The 15,377-nt window shown below is 41.5% G+C and overlaps 1 protein-coding gene across 1 annotated transcript in view; it reads left to right on the top strand.

The window, feature by feature from the left end:
- The window catches only part of LOC114656645 (proprotein convertase subtilisin/kexin type 4-like), a 107,532-nt gene extending 92,413 nt beyond the window's left edge, over positions 1–15,119 (top strand). The window contains exons 14-17 of the mRNA XM_051931271.1: positions 2,098–2,215; positions 2,363–2,542; positions 12,860–12,984; positions 15,055–15,119. Of these exons, the coding sequence (XP_051787231.1) occupies positions 2,098–2,215; positions 2,363–2,542; positions 12,860–12,984; positions 15,055–15,119 (488 nt within the window). The remainder of the gene's footprint in view (positions 1–2,097; positions 2,216–2,362; positions 2,543–12,859; positions 12,985–15,054) is intronic.
- The last annotated feature ends 258 nt before the right edge of the window (positions 15,120–15,377 follow it).

A 15,377-nucleotide genomic window follows, 5' to 3' on the forward strand; every position in this document is an offset into this window, starting at 1 on the left:
CATGCATACTTAGATGCCATGTGCAAAAGACCACTGAAGCTCTGCTCTGTTCTCTGCTCCTTTCCTCTTCCTAAACACCAACTCCCTTTAAGCTTTGCACCCATCAGTGTATCCTTCAGTTGGCCCTGCACACTCTTGCTGACTACTGGGAACTGAAGTCCTATCAATGGCTCTACCATAGGTTCATTCCAATAACAGATTTGTGCTCATCCACAGAAAAAATCCATATAAACTTGCCACTCTCATCTGATTGCTACTTTGGAGGAATATCAAGGTTTTCTGGTCCCAACTGCTTAATGTTTAACCTTTCAGCAAGCATCTTCTCTGAAATACATTTTGAGATTTTCTGCAACATGTCCATTGTGTGCAGCTACATCCACTCACTTGCACAAGGGCATTTTCTTCACCACCCTAACCTTGAACTTTTCTGCATTGCTGTTTGACTAAGGAAAAGTGCAGTCAGGAGATGTGGAAGTAGCCCCTCAGGGTGCCATGACCAGCACCACAGCAGCACAGACAGATAATCCAGTACAGTTACAATGTAAATAATTAAAAAATTTTGATTATTTCCTAAAAGAAAATCTGACAAACATATCGTAAAACAAAACTTTAAAAAATCAGAATATTTATTTTGATATAAAGCAAGTATTCACTTTGAAATAAATTTACGTTTCACTATGTTTGCCAGTAAAAACAGATGGGGTGATGCCCTAGCATCCTTGATGAACTAAGCGCCACTAGTGCAAGCAGAAATCCATCATGGCTTGTGAGAGATAACAACTGAGAGATGGGTTGAAATTTTAAGCAATCAACGTAGCCCTCTTTGTCTCTGTAATATGCCTTTTGGTATGGGATTCCTAAAAGCAGAGTTACAGGGTGCCATGACCAGCACCACAGCAGCACAGACAGATAATCCAGTACAGTTACTATGTAAATAATTAAAAAATGTTGATTATTTTCTAAAAGAAAATCTGACAAACATATCGTAAAACAAAACATTAAAAAATCAGAATATTTATTTTGATATAAAGCAAGTATTCACTTTGAAATAAATTTACGTTTCACTATGTTTTCCAGTAAAAACAGATGGGGCGATGCCCTAGCATCCTTGATGAGCTAAACGCCACTAGTGCAAGCGGAAATCCATCATGGCTTGTGAAAGATAACAACTGAGAGATGGGTTGAAATTTTAAGTAATCAACGTAGCCCTCTTTGTCTCTGTAATATGCCTTTTGGTATGGGATTCCTAAAAGCAGAGTTAATGTTTATGATGTGCCATCTGATGGTGTTACAAATGCAATGCATATGTCTCTATTATATGCCATTTGGTTTGAGATTCATAAAAGCAATGTTAATGTTTGGAATGCACCACCTGTAGGAGTGACAAATGCAATGCATATGTCTCTGTTATATGCCATTTGGTATGAGATTTGTAAATGAAGTGTTAATATTTGGTAATGAAAAATACAATGCGTTTTATTACTAAAATGTTCATGATGTGCCATCTTCCAGAATAACAGAGACATAGCTATCAGACAGAAACACAGACACTCATCCTTTTATAAAGGTGAACCATTCTTTAAAGAAGGATACTTCTAGTGTCCTACAGAAGAGTGGGTCATTTGCAATGGTCAATATAGACGTTTCAATCAGGTTTCCAGAATGGTCTTTCAAATGGTAATGTAGCCTCTCTCTGGAGGTCCATAATACAGTTGAGAGTGTGAAGAATTTTTCAGAATTGCATAATAGCCTTTGAAACATTGCCATTGTCACCAATAGTCCATAATAGTGGCTAATGGGGACCCAGAATATATGTGAAAGGGTGTTAAAAGATGTTTTAAGAATGTTATTCTGTCCTTTGAAGTAATGATGTTGCTACTTAAATGACCTTTGAAAAAATTATCTGTTTCCTGAATAATAAGGATTTACTACTTTGTACGGCCTGCAGACACCCATACAGTCAAGAGCAGGGTACAGAGGAAGATGTCCTTGATGAACTGTGGTACATATCCTGAGGGTAGAGTCTGCAGCATATTATATTTTAAATGAAATGTCTTATTTATATTTCTTCTTTGTAACCAATGGAATTCCCATAAGTGAGCCACCACTATGGATATGGCCTCTTGGATGCCGGGATGCTAGTGGACTTGGCCAGAACATGGAGAAGAGTGAAACCCCAGAGGAAGTGCCTGATTAAATCTTCATTGCTGCCTCAGTGAGTCACAATGCCTTTAGCATTCAATATCCACGTGTGTACAATCATCTCTGATTTGTTTCCACTGTGAGAAGAAACAATACATTGCTCAGCTGGGAAGTTCATTCTTACTTTGTTCTCACTGTGAATGGTGTCTTTGTTTTGCAGAAAAATCACAAGGCGCATGGTGGTGCTAATGAATGTTTCCGGCTGCCAAGGGACAAAAAATTTTATTCGCTCACTGGAACATGTCCAGGTACAGCTCTCCCTGTCCTACAGCCGTCGTGGAGACCTGGCCATCACCCTAACCAGCCCTGGAGGGACTAGATCCGTTCTGGTCACTGTCAGGTAAGTGTCAAGTAGCATCTAGGATGAGAATTAGAGCACAGGACTGGGCATGGTAGGAAGGGACCCTTGAATGTAGCGCTAACTTGTGAATGCACAGGGCTACTGAGCAAGCCCTGAACCCACATAATTTCAAATGTACCAAAGTGTGAGAAAAGAAAGGCTTTAATTATAACAAAAGTAATACTCTATAGAAGGGTACCGGCAGGAGTGGGCTATGAACCGATTGATCCAGAATACCACCGATATGGATTTAGGCAAAAAAGGCATTCTAAAAAGTACTGGAAAACTTGCAAACACAAAATGAGCAAATCTGTGCGAGCAAAAGGAAAAGTGAGATATGATTATGTGTAGGTGTGTTTGTGTATTGAGTAGAATGTCTTTTTGTGAACTGTGTGTAATAAGCGAGCCTACTCTTTAACGAATATTACCCAGAGTGGTGTGCAGTTCAACCTTATTGATGAGTCAGTGTTGTCTCTGGCTGCCTAGATTTCTGCCTTGGCTTTAGCAGCTTTGAAACTGTATATGCGTATTTAACGCCTGTAGTTTGAAACAGGAAGACAGGATGGGAAAAAGCCATTTCTTGTCCTGCATTTACTTAATAGCGACTGAGTGAGAGAGAGAAAGAAGCAGCACATTAATTGGTTCAAGCCATAGATGTAAATACTGTTGTGCAGAGCAGAGGAAAAGAGAAGGAACTGCAAGAATACATATATGACAATAACGTCACTGAGTTTGATACCAAGAGTCCTAACTGATCTGACACCAAAATACAAAACAAAACCAAGATGGTATTAGGAAAAGATGCCACAAGAAGACAACTTTAAGTAACATTGAAAAATATTTTTGGTGACCGTAAATAAACATAATAAACGGTGGTTTCATATGCAAAGTTCAAAAAAGAAAAAGAAATCAAAATTAAAAACAAACTAGGATCATAACAAGCCATTTGTGCAGAAGAGCATTAGCAAGCATTTTGACAGATAAGATGTATACCTGTATGCACAACTGATCATGAATTCATTTGTTATTTGTCAAAAAGTACATTGCAGTTTTTAAAAGATATTGTCACAAGAACTACACAAAGACATTACAAAGGTTTGGGGCAGCCACCCATATAATATTTCCTGGGTGCAAAAATGCTTATCACGAACAGACATGTTCACACAACTGAGTCCAAAACAGAAGTGATACACTGAAGGCAAGATGGCGGTTTTATAGGCCAGTAAGGGAAGTGATGTCATCAAGTCCGGAACCGGAAGTGACATTGCTGGCTGCCCCAGAAACAGGCGGGATTTCCCGAGAATGGTCTGCAAGGGATTGAGAGAGAGAATTAGTACACTTCGCCACCCCCTGGCCCGGCGTGGAATTACATTTATTCAAGCCCTTTAGTTGTCTCCTAAACACGCGTGTGACAATATACAAATATTTTAAAATATATATTTTTATAAGGGGGTGGCACAGTGGCGCAGTGGGTAGCACTGCTGCCTTTCAGTTAGAAGACCTGGGTTCGCTTCCTGGGTCCTCCCTGCATGGAGTTTGCATGTTCTCCGTGTCTGCGTGGGTTTCCTCCCACAGTCCAAAGACATGCAGGTTAGGTGCATTGGCAATTTGAAATTGTGCTTGGTGTGTGGGTGTGTGTGCCCTGCGGTGGGCTGGCGACCTGCCCAGGGTTTGTTTCCTGCCTTGTGCCCTGTGTTGGCTGGGATTGACTCCAGCAGACCCCTGTGACCCTGTAGTTAGGATATAGCGGGTTGGATAATGGATGGATATTTTTATAAATATACTGTATATTTTAATATCGGTGTATACTGACACTGTCAAAATTTATGAACGTACTGCAATATGTTTTTTTAGCCATATTTCCTACTTGGACGTGGCAAATGGGAAAGAACGATGTCTTACTACCCACTAGTCCCACCTTGACATGTGTAGCCTGTCTCTTTCTCTTTGAAAGCAACTATAGACGAATGAGCACAGCAGGCTCTTTTTCCTTAGGTGACTGCATTCCTTTAATGTGGGAAGTGACATCCTTCACATCTTCTCTAACTCTGTATTGGTCAGTGTAATTTTCTATGCTGTGATGTGCTGGGCCTGTAACATCATTTCATGAGAGTCCCACCGAAACAACAAGCGAATTAAAAGAGCAAGTTCAGTTATGGGAGACACTGTGGACTCCGTGGAAGCTGTAGCAAATGAGAGAGTTATAAACAAAACTCAGCACCATTATGAACCATGCTGCACAGTCTCTCTCTGACACACTAACATTGAGGACTTTCAGCCCATGAATCATTCAGCAGAAGTGTGTCAAGAAATGCTATGAGGGACCTTTATACCAAGAGCAGTACACCTGCATAATGCCTCACTGTGACAGCCAAGTCAGAACTTTTCTTTCTTTTTAATTTTCTTGCTTTATAGACATTCAGGTGTGTGTCCAAACCAAAGTATGTGCATTTCTTTCTTTCTTTCTTTCTTTCTTTCTTTCTTTCTTTCTTTCTTTCTTTCTTTCTTTCTTTCTTTCTTTCTTTCTTTCTTTCTTTCTTTCTTTCTTTCTTTTTATTTATTTAAAGAGCCTCTGTAAAAATCCAAATTTCCCCTTGGGCACAAATAAAGTTCTATCTACCACTGCATTCTGGTAGAGTAAGGGATGGTAATGAATAAGTAAACGATATCATCAGTACCCTAAAGAATAAACAACAAATATCATTAGCAAACTGAATAAATAAATACACATCCAACATTGTTACCTTTCTTATATAGCAACATTCAGACATCTGACCCTGCCCCATTATGTGTCCTGGTCTGAGGTGTCCTTTGCTTCAGTGCTCAAAACTGCAGAGGTTTCAGTGGTTTGCTCTCAGGAGCAGAAAGAAAGAAAGAAAGAAAGAAAGAAAGAAAGAAAGAAAGAAAGAAAGAAAGAAAGAAAGAAAGAAAGAAAGAAAGAAAGAAAGAAAGAAAGAAAGAAAGAAAGAAAGAAAGAAAGAAAGAAAGAAAGAAAGAAAGAGTTTTTTTTTTTTTTTTTTTTGAGTTTTAAATATACCTTTTATTAAACATTCAACAATCAATACAAAAATCCACAAACCAACAAAAAATAGAACATCCTATGTAACCTAGTAATGAGTAATTTGTTGTAGATTCATAATAAGTAATTCACAAAACAAAAACACACTCCTCATTATCAAGTTTACAAATTGCATTCACTGTACACCACTTTTCTATAAATGTTTGCAAATTGTGGGTCATCCTATAAAACTTGAAATCTAATAAAATTCGTATTTTTAATTGTGCTTTAAAGAACCCCACCAAGTCAGACTCCCCTTCACTCTTAATTTTTTCCTTCCTGGTGATATAAATGGCAAGCTTAGCCTGGCCCAATAAAAAATTCGCTAATCTACTAACATTCTTTTTAGCTCTCACATTAGCACAACCATATATAAAAACCTGATTGGTAAAATAAACACCCAAAACCATAAAAACACTGCCAAGTACAGATAAAAGAGGTTGAATCCTAAAACAGTAAAGAAAACAGTGAAAAACAGTTTCTCTCTGTTGGCAAAAAGGACACATCTCTGAGATGTTGGAGTTAAGTAAAGACAAAAAAGAGTTAACTGCCACAATCCCATGAACAATTCTCCACTGCAGATCGCCAGTTCTCTTATTCAATGGTGGACTGTACAGACTTTCCCAAATGGGGCCGACACCCTCCACCCCTCCCAGTTTATCCCTCCAGGGTGTATCCGGGTATCTGCATAGTTGGGACTGGTATCGAGCCTGGACACACACATTATAAAGCTCCTTCCCTTCCGCAGAGTCAAAAGGAAGATATTTAGTTCTTCTCCTGTTGTTTTCCTCCATCGTGTTCTCATTGGCATTAATTAACAAATTTGGAAATGCAGACAAAGGCTCTGGATAATCTGTAGCTTTGAAAAAGTCTTTCAAGAAATCCTTAGCTGTTGAAGGTATATTCAAAAAGATCTGCTGCAAAAATCTTTCTGCTGTGCGCACAGAGCTCAGTCCTAAAGCTGCAGCCACCGTCTCTGGGCTCAGCCAACTGAGTAGCTGTGGTTGAATCAAATTTTTAATTTGTAGAATACCAGCCCTGATCAGGCGTTGTTTCAGAGATGTTGACTCTACTGCCATGGTAGAGACAATTGGCAACTCTAAACTCCAATATAAATTCAACGATTTTTCCTCTAACCGACAGTTCAACTGTTGCCAGATTCTTAATAAACTCCGGTAAAAGTCTGACACATTACCAATGGGGAAGGAATCACTGTCCATTAAGAAAAGTGCTCGGTCCAATTTCAGGTTGCCAACTTGGCGCAGGAGAGCACATGCTAGTGGCTTCCAAGACACAGCCATATGACCATAGAGCAGTTTTTGCAGAGTTTGTAGTCTGAACGCATTTTTCCTGCTACAGATGTCCACCAGTCCTTGTCCTCCTGCACTCCTGGGCAAGTACAAAACACCTTGATACAGCCAATGCTTCCCATTCCAAAAAAAACTAATCAACTCCCGTTGCACTTCAGTAATCAGTTCTGGTGGGGGTTCCAGGCATGCCAACCTGTGCCACAGAGCAGATGCAACAAGGTTGTTTATGATTAGCGTCCTTCCTCTATATGACAGTTGGGGAAGTAGCCATCTCCAGCGTTGTAAACGGTTTCTGACCTTTTCTGCAACGCCTTCCCAATTCTTAATGTCACTGTTTATGCCTCCCAGATGTAATCCCAGGTATTTAATTCCATCTCTTGTCCATTTCAGTCCAGATGGCAATGAAGGAAAAGGACCCATCCAGTTACCCAATAGTACTGCAGAGCTCTTGGTCCAATTTACTTTAGCTGATGACACCTTTTGGAACTCATCCAGCACGGATACCAGCCCATCCACATCTTGTTGTTTTGCAACTAATACTACGAGATCATCTGCATATGCTGAGACCTTCAAAGGCACTGAACACTCAGGGACAGTCAGTCCACCCACCACTTCCCTTAATTTGATCAGCAGGGGTTCTATAGCCAGGGCATACAACATGCCAGACAAGGAGCAACCCTGTCTAATCCCTCTATCTACTTTGAAAGGAGCGCTCAGTCCACCATTGATTTTCAGTACACCCTGAATGTCACTATAGAGCACCTGAACCATGGAAACAAAGCAGGGAGGGAAACCAAATCCCATTAGTACTCGCCAAAGGTATCGATGCTCCACCCGATCAAAAGCCTTCTCCTGGTCCAAGGAAATTAGACCACCACGTAATCCAAATAGTTTACAGATGTCAAATGTATCCCTGATAAAAAAGATGTTATCATATATGGACCTGTTTGGCACACAGTAAGTCTGATCAGGGTGAATGACATGCCCCAACACCTCCTTCATTCTTGTAGCCAACACTTTAGAAAATATTTTATAGTCAGTACAAAGCAAGGCTACTGGCCTCCAGTTCTTAATATTACAGAGATCACCTTTTTTTGGAATGAGGGCAACAACAGCTCTTCTACAGCTCAAGGGGAGGAGACCTTTATCTAAGCACTCTTGAAGAACCGCAAGTAGGTCTGGTCCGATGAACTCCCAAAACAACCTGTAGAATTCGACAGTAAGTCCATCAATACCTGGAGCTTTCCCAGTGTTTAAACTTGCCAATGCCCGTGAGAGTTCTTCAAGGGTAAGCCCTCTCTGTAAAGCTGGTAACTCCTCCTCTGGCACCTGCGGCAGCCCCTTAGTAAAACCCGAACAAGCAGTGTCCTGTTCCACCAGCTCAGATGAGAAAAGTTTAGAATAAAAATCAACAGCAAATGCCCTAATATGAGAAGAGCTTGTCATCTCACTTCCAGAGGGGTCACGCAAACAATGAATCATTCTGCTTTGGCCCTGTTTTCTTTCCAGTCCAAAAAAGTACTTGGTTGGAGCATCACACTCAGTTTCTGCTTGAAAACGGGCTCTAACCAAAGCACCTTGGACTTTATAATCAGTCAGTTGTGCGAGGGCAGCCTTTCTCACTTTCAACATGTCCAGGTGCTCACTGCCCTTAGAGGAGTCAAAGTCCTGCTGGAGTGCTGTTATCTCTTCCTCCAGTTCTTTCATAGAATCATTCAAACTCCTTGTGACATTCAGAGTATACTGCTGACAAAACTGGCGAATCTGCACTTTACCAACATCCCACCACTGACCCAGAGAAGAGAACTGACATATCCTTTCCCGCCACTGTGTCCAAAAGTACCTAAAACAATTTTTAAAATGGGAGTCCTGACATAAAAGCTCATTAAAATGCCAATGAGAGCTTTTTGACTTTAAAGATGACATAAGAACATTGCAGGTAACTAATGCATGATCTGAAAGACTTGTAGGCACAATGACACATGAATTAAAACGGTTAAGATGATGGTTAAAAGTATAAAACCGATCAAGCCTGGCAAGTGAAAGAGTGCCACCTCGCACCTGTGCCCACGTGTACTGCCTGTCTCCCTCATTCAGGGCCCTCCACACATCCTTCAATTCATATCGCTCAATGAGCGCTTTCAGCTCTCTGGCAGATCGCGGGTGGGGTTCTGCATGGTTTCTGTCCAATGCGTCAGTAAGGGTGCAGTTAAAATCCCCACCTAAAAACACACATTCATCCGGGTCACACTCTGCTAAAGTACTCTCAAGACATTTAAAAAATCGCACTCTTTCACTGCCAATTGTTGGAGCATAAACGTTAATAAAAACCAACCGGCTGTTGTCCACTTCAACCTTTACTTTAAGCAGCCGCCCTTTTATTACTTCGTAGGCAGACACCGATGCCGGACACATTTGTTTAGATATACCAATGGCAACACCAGCGCTACGTGTAGACCCGTGACTAAAAAACACATCTCCTCCCCAGCATTTCTGCCACTCAATTTCGAGAGCATTTTCGCTGTGCGTCTCCTGCAGGTAAGCCACTGTCAGATGCTTCCCTCTCAGGAAGTCGCACACTTTCGCTATCTTGAGAGGGCTCTTACAACCGGCAACATTAAGACTCCCAATTTTAAAATCGTACATTGGTAAAATAAATAATGGAACCAAAACAAATGTTATAAAACCATTAAGTAATATAAAAAATGTTGATTCTTTAGCCATTATTAACAAGTTGTTAAATTAGCAGAGGTACGTAATTTTCTTAAAATACTTCTAAGCCTCCACCCCTCCTTGTCTGAAAAAACCTCAGTGCCCGATCTTTGCTTCATTAACCGTTTAACGGAGGAAATAAATAATTTAACATCTGGAAAAAAGTTCTGTACATCCACTCTTTTCCCCTTTGTTTCAATCAGAAAGGCTCTAATTCTGTAGAATCCATATCCTTCTGTGGTGTCCTGACTACTTTCTGACACAACAGAGGAATCAGTTAAATAACCGTCCTCCCCACAATCTGAAACCGAGGACGCTTCCGTGTCAACCGCAGCTGCAGTCTCCTCAAAGCTTCTTTTTTTAGAAGCAACTTGCTCATCTGCCCCACAGTGTCTTTTAACAGCCTTTGGTGTTTTGAAAGTACTGTCGGAGCCGACACTCTCCATGTCCATATCGCCCCATATGCTTGTGACCACCGATTCTGTAGCAGTGTCCGATACCTCCAAGACACCCGACTCATTAGCAGCGTTTCCAGACTCTAATACAGGGGTGTCCTGATTTCCATTATCCTCATTTAATTTGGGATCAGCATCAAGCGAATCGCTGATCAATTGGACCAACGCAGTCTGATCGCTAGCAGCGTCTTCATTCTGAACAGCAGCGATCCCGCCGCTGCTTTCTGCCGCGTTATTAACTGCAGACGCCTTCTCTGCCGAATCTGTCTCATCCCCATGGCGGTCGGGGTTCTCATCTATGGTCAGTTGTTTGCCTGATTTTGCAGCTTTAACAACATCTTTGCAATCTCTTGCTACATGACCAGCTTTGCCACATTTAAAGCATTTCATCGGTTCCGAGGTGACAAAAATAACGTATTCGTAACCGTCCACTCGGAACCTCAACGCTACGTTTAACTCATCCGCTGTATTTTTTAAAATCATTAAAACTTGCCTCCGAAAAGACATCACATGCTTCAACTGGGGTGCTTTACATCCTAAAGGTATACGTTTAATCTGTGAGATTAACTGTCCATAGCGAGATAGCTCTCTTTCAAGGGTCTCGTTAGATAGAAAAGGAGGTACATTAGATAGGGTAATCTTTTTTGCCGGAGTTGTAAGAGGCATTACGGGAGTTAAAGTGTCTTTTATAACAACTCCATTTTCTACCAGTCTATGGACAAAATCCGTTGTGGCAACAAACACAACCACCGCACTGCTCATTCTTGAGGCTGAACGAACATTGTCACAGCCTATTACATTCCCTACAGCCAATACACATTCTTCTAGAGAACAGTTCGCTTCTGGCATTAGCTTTACTCCATGTTGTCGGGTGAGTTTTTCGAAATCACCGTTCCGAAAACGGACCCCTCCTGAGGAGGCCATTCTGGCCTTCCTCAGAATAAACCACTCCAACCAAAAGATTAACAGTCAGAGACAGAATAATAATTAAGAACAAAAAAGCAGGAAAAAAAAAAACAGTAAAATCACAAACCTTCAAACACTCCCGCTCTCACTCTCACTTTCTCACAAAGCTCCGCCCACTCACTACTCTCGCGAGAGAAAGAAAGAAAGAAAGAAAGAAAGTTTATTATTCAAGTTAAAGTAGCTGCTCTCAAGGAAACATCGACACAGTGAACTAATTTGTATTTGACATCAGACAGAATTGTTTTCTCTGTTTCAAGAGAGACAAGTTTGGAAATTCACCAATACATTTCATTGGAAGATTTTAAAAAATTCAAAAATATGTACAGAGAAATGTAAATTTTGTGCCAACATTGAACCAAATCAGTCCTCTTTGAGTGAATTGTATCATGCAGGTGGACAGACTGACCGACAGACATGGCTATCACAGTAGGTGCTTTTCATGTTATTTGGAAGCCTTGTATGTAAAAAGCAAAACCACTTGCCACTAACTAAAGAATTTTATATAAAAGTCATTAATGTTAACTAACAGTATCACCAACTTCTGTGTTATATTTTACAGAAACAAAAGTTTAAAATGTTCTTTATTAGCAGGTTACCGAGAAGCATTGTTCTCGGCCTGAGGATTTTGTTTCATTTGATGTGATCATTTGTGTTGTGTGCTGTTGCTAGTGCAATGCTTCCCTACCTTTTTCCTTTGGTGGCACACTTTTTGTAACCAAAAACATCTCAAGGCACATGCACACCACTATTCTACTAACCATAAACACATCGTATCTCATACATGTGCTCAGCTGTCTGAAGAGGCAGGACTACCAGAGAAGCCGGTAAAAAAACAGCTCTGAGTAGTGAGCACACTACTGGCATCTCTCAGCTAGTTAGTCCTTTTGTCCACCCATCTCTGCCTCACAGGCAGCTGATATGCCCACAGTTCTCTGGTCCTATGAGACATTCTGGTGACCACACACCCAGGCAGATGGACTCCAGCAATCAGGAGACATGTCTGAAGTACTCTAAGTGCTGTGTCTGCAACATAACGATTACAGAGTTGCTTTTATGCCATCTTCTCCAGGTAGTCCTGTCCTCCTCAGACAGGTCTTGACCACCCGAGGAGGTTGTCTCTCTAAGGTTAAGATCCGGGTGCGGCTCAATATTATTTCCACAGAACACCTGAGTAGTTGTCACAGCACCACTGTGACACAGCACTCTGGTTGAAACTAGCTGTGGTAGTGGGTGGGTTGACCTGAGTGCAACCATCAGATACCTGATTGGTCTGATCTTGTCTGCTAGGAAAAGAACTGATGAGATTGTCAATTAAACAGTGCACATTGGTGTACAGATAATAAAAGTGCTGTATGTAAAGTGGCTCAGTGTGATGTCTATATACAATGTAACAACATTTAAAATATGGTAAAAATACAGATTTTGTTCAGAGTATGCCAGAAAATAATTGGAGTTGGTACTGAAATGGGAAATACATTATATGTATTTCAATATCCATGAGAACAGGCTGATGGGACTTGTGTGAGGGCTCCAATAGGCTAGGGTGAAGTGCTCTCTGACCTGTGGGAACATCTGTTTGGAACTTGGTTGTGGGCCATCACCATGGTTTCTAGTTCTTCTTCATTACTTTAATTGTCTTGACTGCTCACCTTGGGTTGCTTTTGCAGATTATATCCCTGCTTAATGTTTCATAGCACCTTTTTCTTTGCTGATTATTACATGACAACCTATATTTTAAAGACACACAGAAGCAGGAACGCGTAAATTCTGAACTGAGAAGAGTATTTTCAACTTTGGTCTTCTGTTTTTTTCACAGGCCATTAGACAACTCCAGAGATGGATACAGTGACTGGCCTTTCATGACCATTCACTCGTGGGATGAAAACCCCCGTGGTGTTTGGACCCTGGAGCTGCAGAACAAAGGCGACTACAGAAATAGAGGTTAGCTTTTTAGTTTATACATTAAGAGTGTAGAGTTGGGCACTTGAAGCTGGAGACACCCAAGTATCTTAAGTCTACCCCCCCACATCCTGGTTGGGTTGATATAATAGTTACTGTGGTAGTCATATGAGAGATGATTTTAATCAAACACTTTTCATCAACATCTGTCTGAAAGAATGTGGAGCATCACTTCATGGTCTAATTGCTCCAATGAGATTCCTCTCATGCGGCACGGTGGCACCGTGGATAGCGCTGCTTCCTTGCAGTTTGGAGACCTGGGTTTGCTTCCCGGGTCCTTCCTCCGTGGAGTTTGCATGTTCTCCCAGTGTCTGCATGGGTTTCCTCCCACAGTCCAAAGACATGCAGGTTAGGTGCAATGGCGATTCTAAATTGTCCCTAGTGTGTGCTTGGTGTGTGTGTGTGTGCTCTGCGGTGGGCTTATAAAATCAAGCAGCTGGGTATGCAGACTGCTTCTACAAACGTTTGTGAAAGAATGGGTCACTGTCAGGAGCTCAGTTAATTCAAACGTGGTACCGTGATAGGATGCCACCTGTGCAACAAGTCTATTTGTGAAATTTCCTCACTACTAACTATTCCACAGTCACCTGCTAGTCGTATTATAACAAAATGGAAGCAATTGGGAACAACAGCAACTTAGCCATGAAGTGGTAGGCCACGTGAAATCACAGAGCGGGGACAGCAAATGCTGAGTCAATAGCTGTAGACCTCCAAACTTTGTGTGGCCTCCAGATTAGCTCAAGAACAGTGTGTAGAGAGCTTCATGGAATGGGTTTCCATGGCCGAGCAGCTGCATCCAAGCCTTACATCACCAAGTGCAATGCAAAGCCTCGGATGCAGTGGTGTAAAGCACACCGTCACTGGACTCTAGAGCAGTGGCAACGTATCCTCTGGAGTGACCAATCACGCAATCCGATTGATGAGTCTGGGTTTGGCAGGTGCAAGGAGAACAGTACTTGCCTGACTGTATTGTGCCAAGTGTAAAGTTTGGTGAAGGGGGGATTATGGTGTAGGGTTGTTTCTCAGGGGTTGGGCTTGGCCCCTTAGTTCCAGTGAAAAGAACTCTTAATGCATCTGCGTACAAAGCTATTTTGGACAGTTTCATGCTCCCAACTTTGTGGGAACAGCTTGGGGATGGCCTCTTCCTCTTCCAACATGACTGTGCACCAGTGCACAAAGCAAGTCTGTAAAGAAATGGATGAGTGAGTTTGGTGTGGAGGAACTTGACTGGCCTGCACAGAGCCCTGACCTCAACCTGACAGAACACCTTTGGGATGAATTAGAGCGGAGACTGCAAGCGAGCCAGGTATTCTCATCTAACATCAGTGCCTGACCTCACAAATGTTGTCCTGAAACAATGGTCAAAAATTCCCATAAACACACTCCTACACCTTGTGGAAAGCCTTTCCAGAATAGTTGAAGCTGTTATAGCTGTAAAGGGTGGTGGGCCAACTCCATATTAAAGCCTATGTATTAAGAATGGGGTGTCATTAATGTTCATGTGTGTGTAAAGGCAGGTATCTCAATACTTTTGGCAATATAATGTATTTCAAGGGGTAAAATTGACTGATGGCTGATGCTGTTGTCTTGGATCAGATTACAGAATTGAGGAAAGTGAGCGTAGATGGTATTTCCTCTGCTCCCAAATGACCAATCTCAGCTGGAACCAGTGGCATGAACGTGCAGACATTCAGTGTGTGAGGGAGATGAGAGTGCATAGAGTTTCATGGAAAGAGAAATGAAAGATCATAGTTGTAGCAGCAACAATAGAATGTGGTCTATGGAGCAAACTGCAGAATAACACTTAGGGAGCAACACTCCCTGTTTTCAGCCCCATACAACTTTAACAACCCCACCCCATCACCAAAAAAAAACTCATTATATGAATTTTGCATTTTGCAATTATGCACAAAATTAATTTTTAGGGGTTAAGTTTGAACAACTGCGAAATGGAACTCTTTTATTCATCACTACTCTAATTTTGTCTAATATGGTGTTAAAAGCATTTTCTTTTTAATCAACATAAATTGTTTTCTTCTTTGGATAATGCAGGACTCTTGATTAAGTTCACCCTGGTCTTGTATGGAACTGATGAAGATATGGCAACACGCAGCTAAGGGCTGATGATGATGGTGCTATAGAGAGCAAAACTCTGAAAGCTACAAGTGATCTTCTAAGTGCCAAGGTGGGATCCACAGTCTGAGACCCTGACATCTCTTAATTGTAACTATGTGAATCAGTGTTGATTCTCAGTTGGACTTTTCATGCTTTTGATTGACCTCCCTACGGTGGGTTGGCGCCCTGCCCGGGATTGGTTCCTGCCTTGTGCCCTGTGTTGGCTGGGATTGGCTCCAGCAGACCCCTGTGATCCTGTG

This window comes from Erpetoichthys calabaricus, chromosome 8 (genome assembly GCF_900747795.2).
Source record: "Erpetoichthys calabaricus chromosome 8, fErpCal1.3, whole genome shotgun sequence".
In the NCBI taxonomy this organism is placed as follows: domain Eukaryota; kingdom Metazoa; phylum Chordata; class Cladistia; order Polypteriformes; family Polypteridae; genus Erpetoichthys; species Erpetoichthys calabaricus.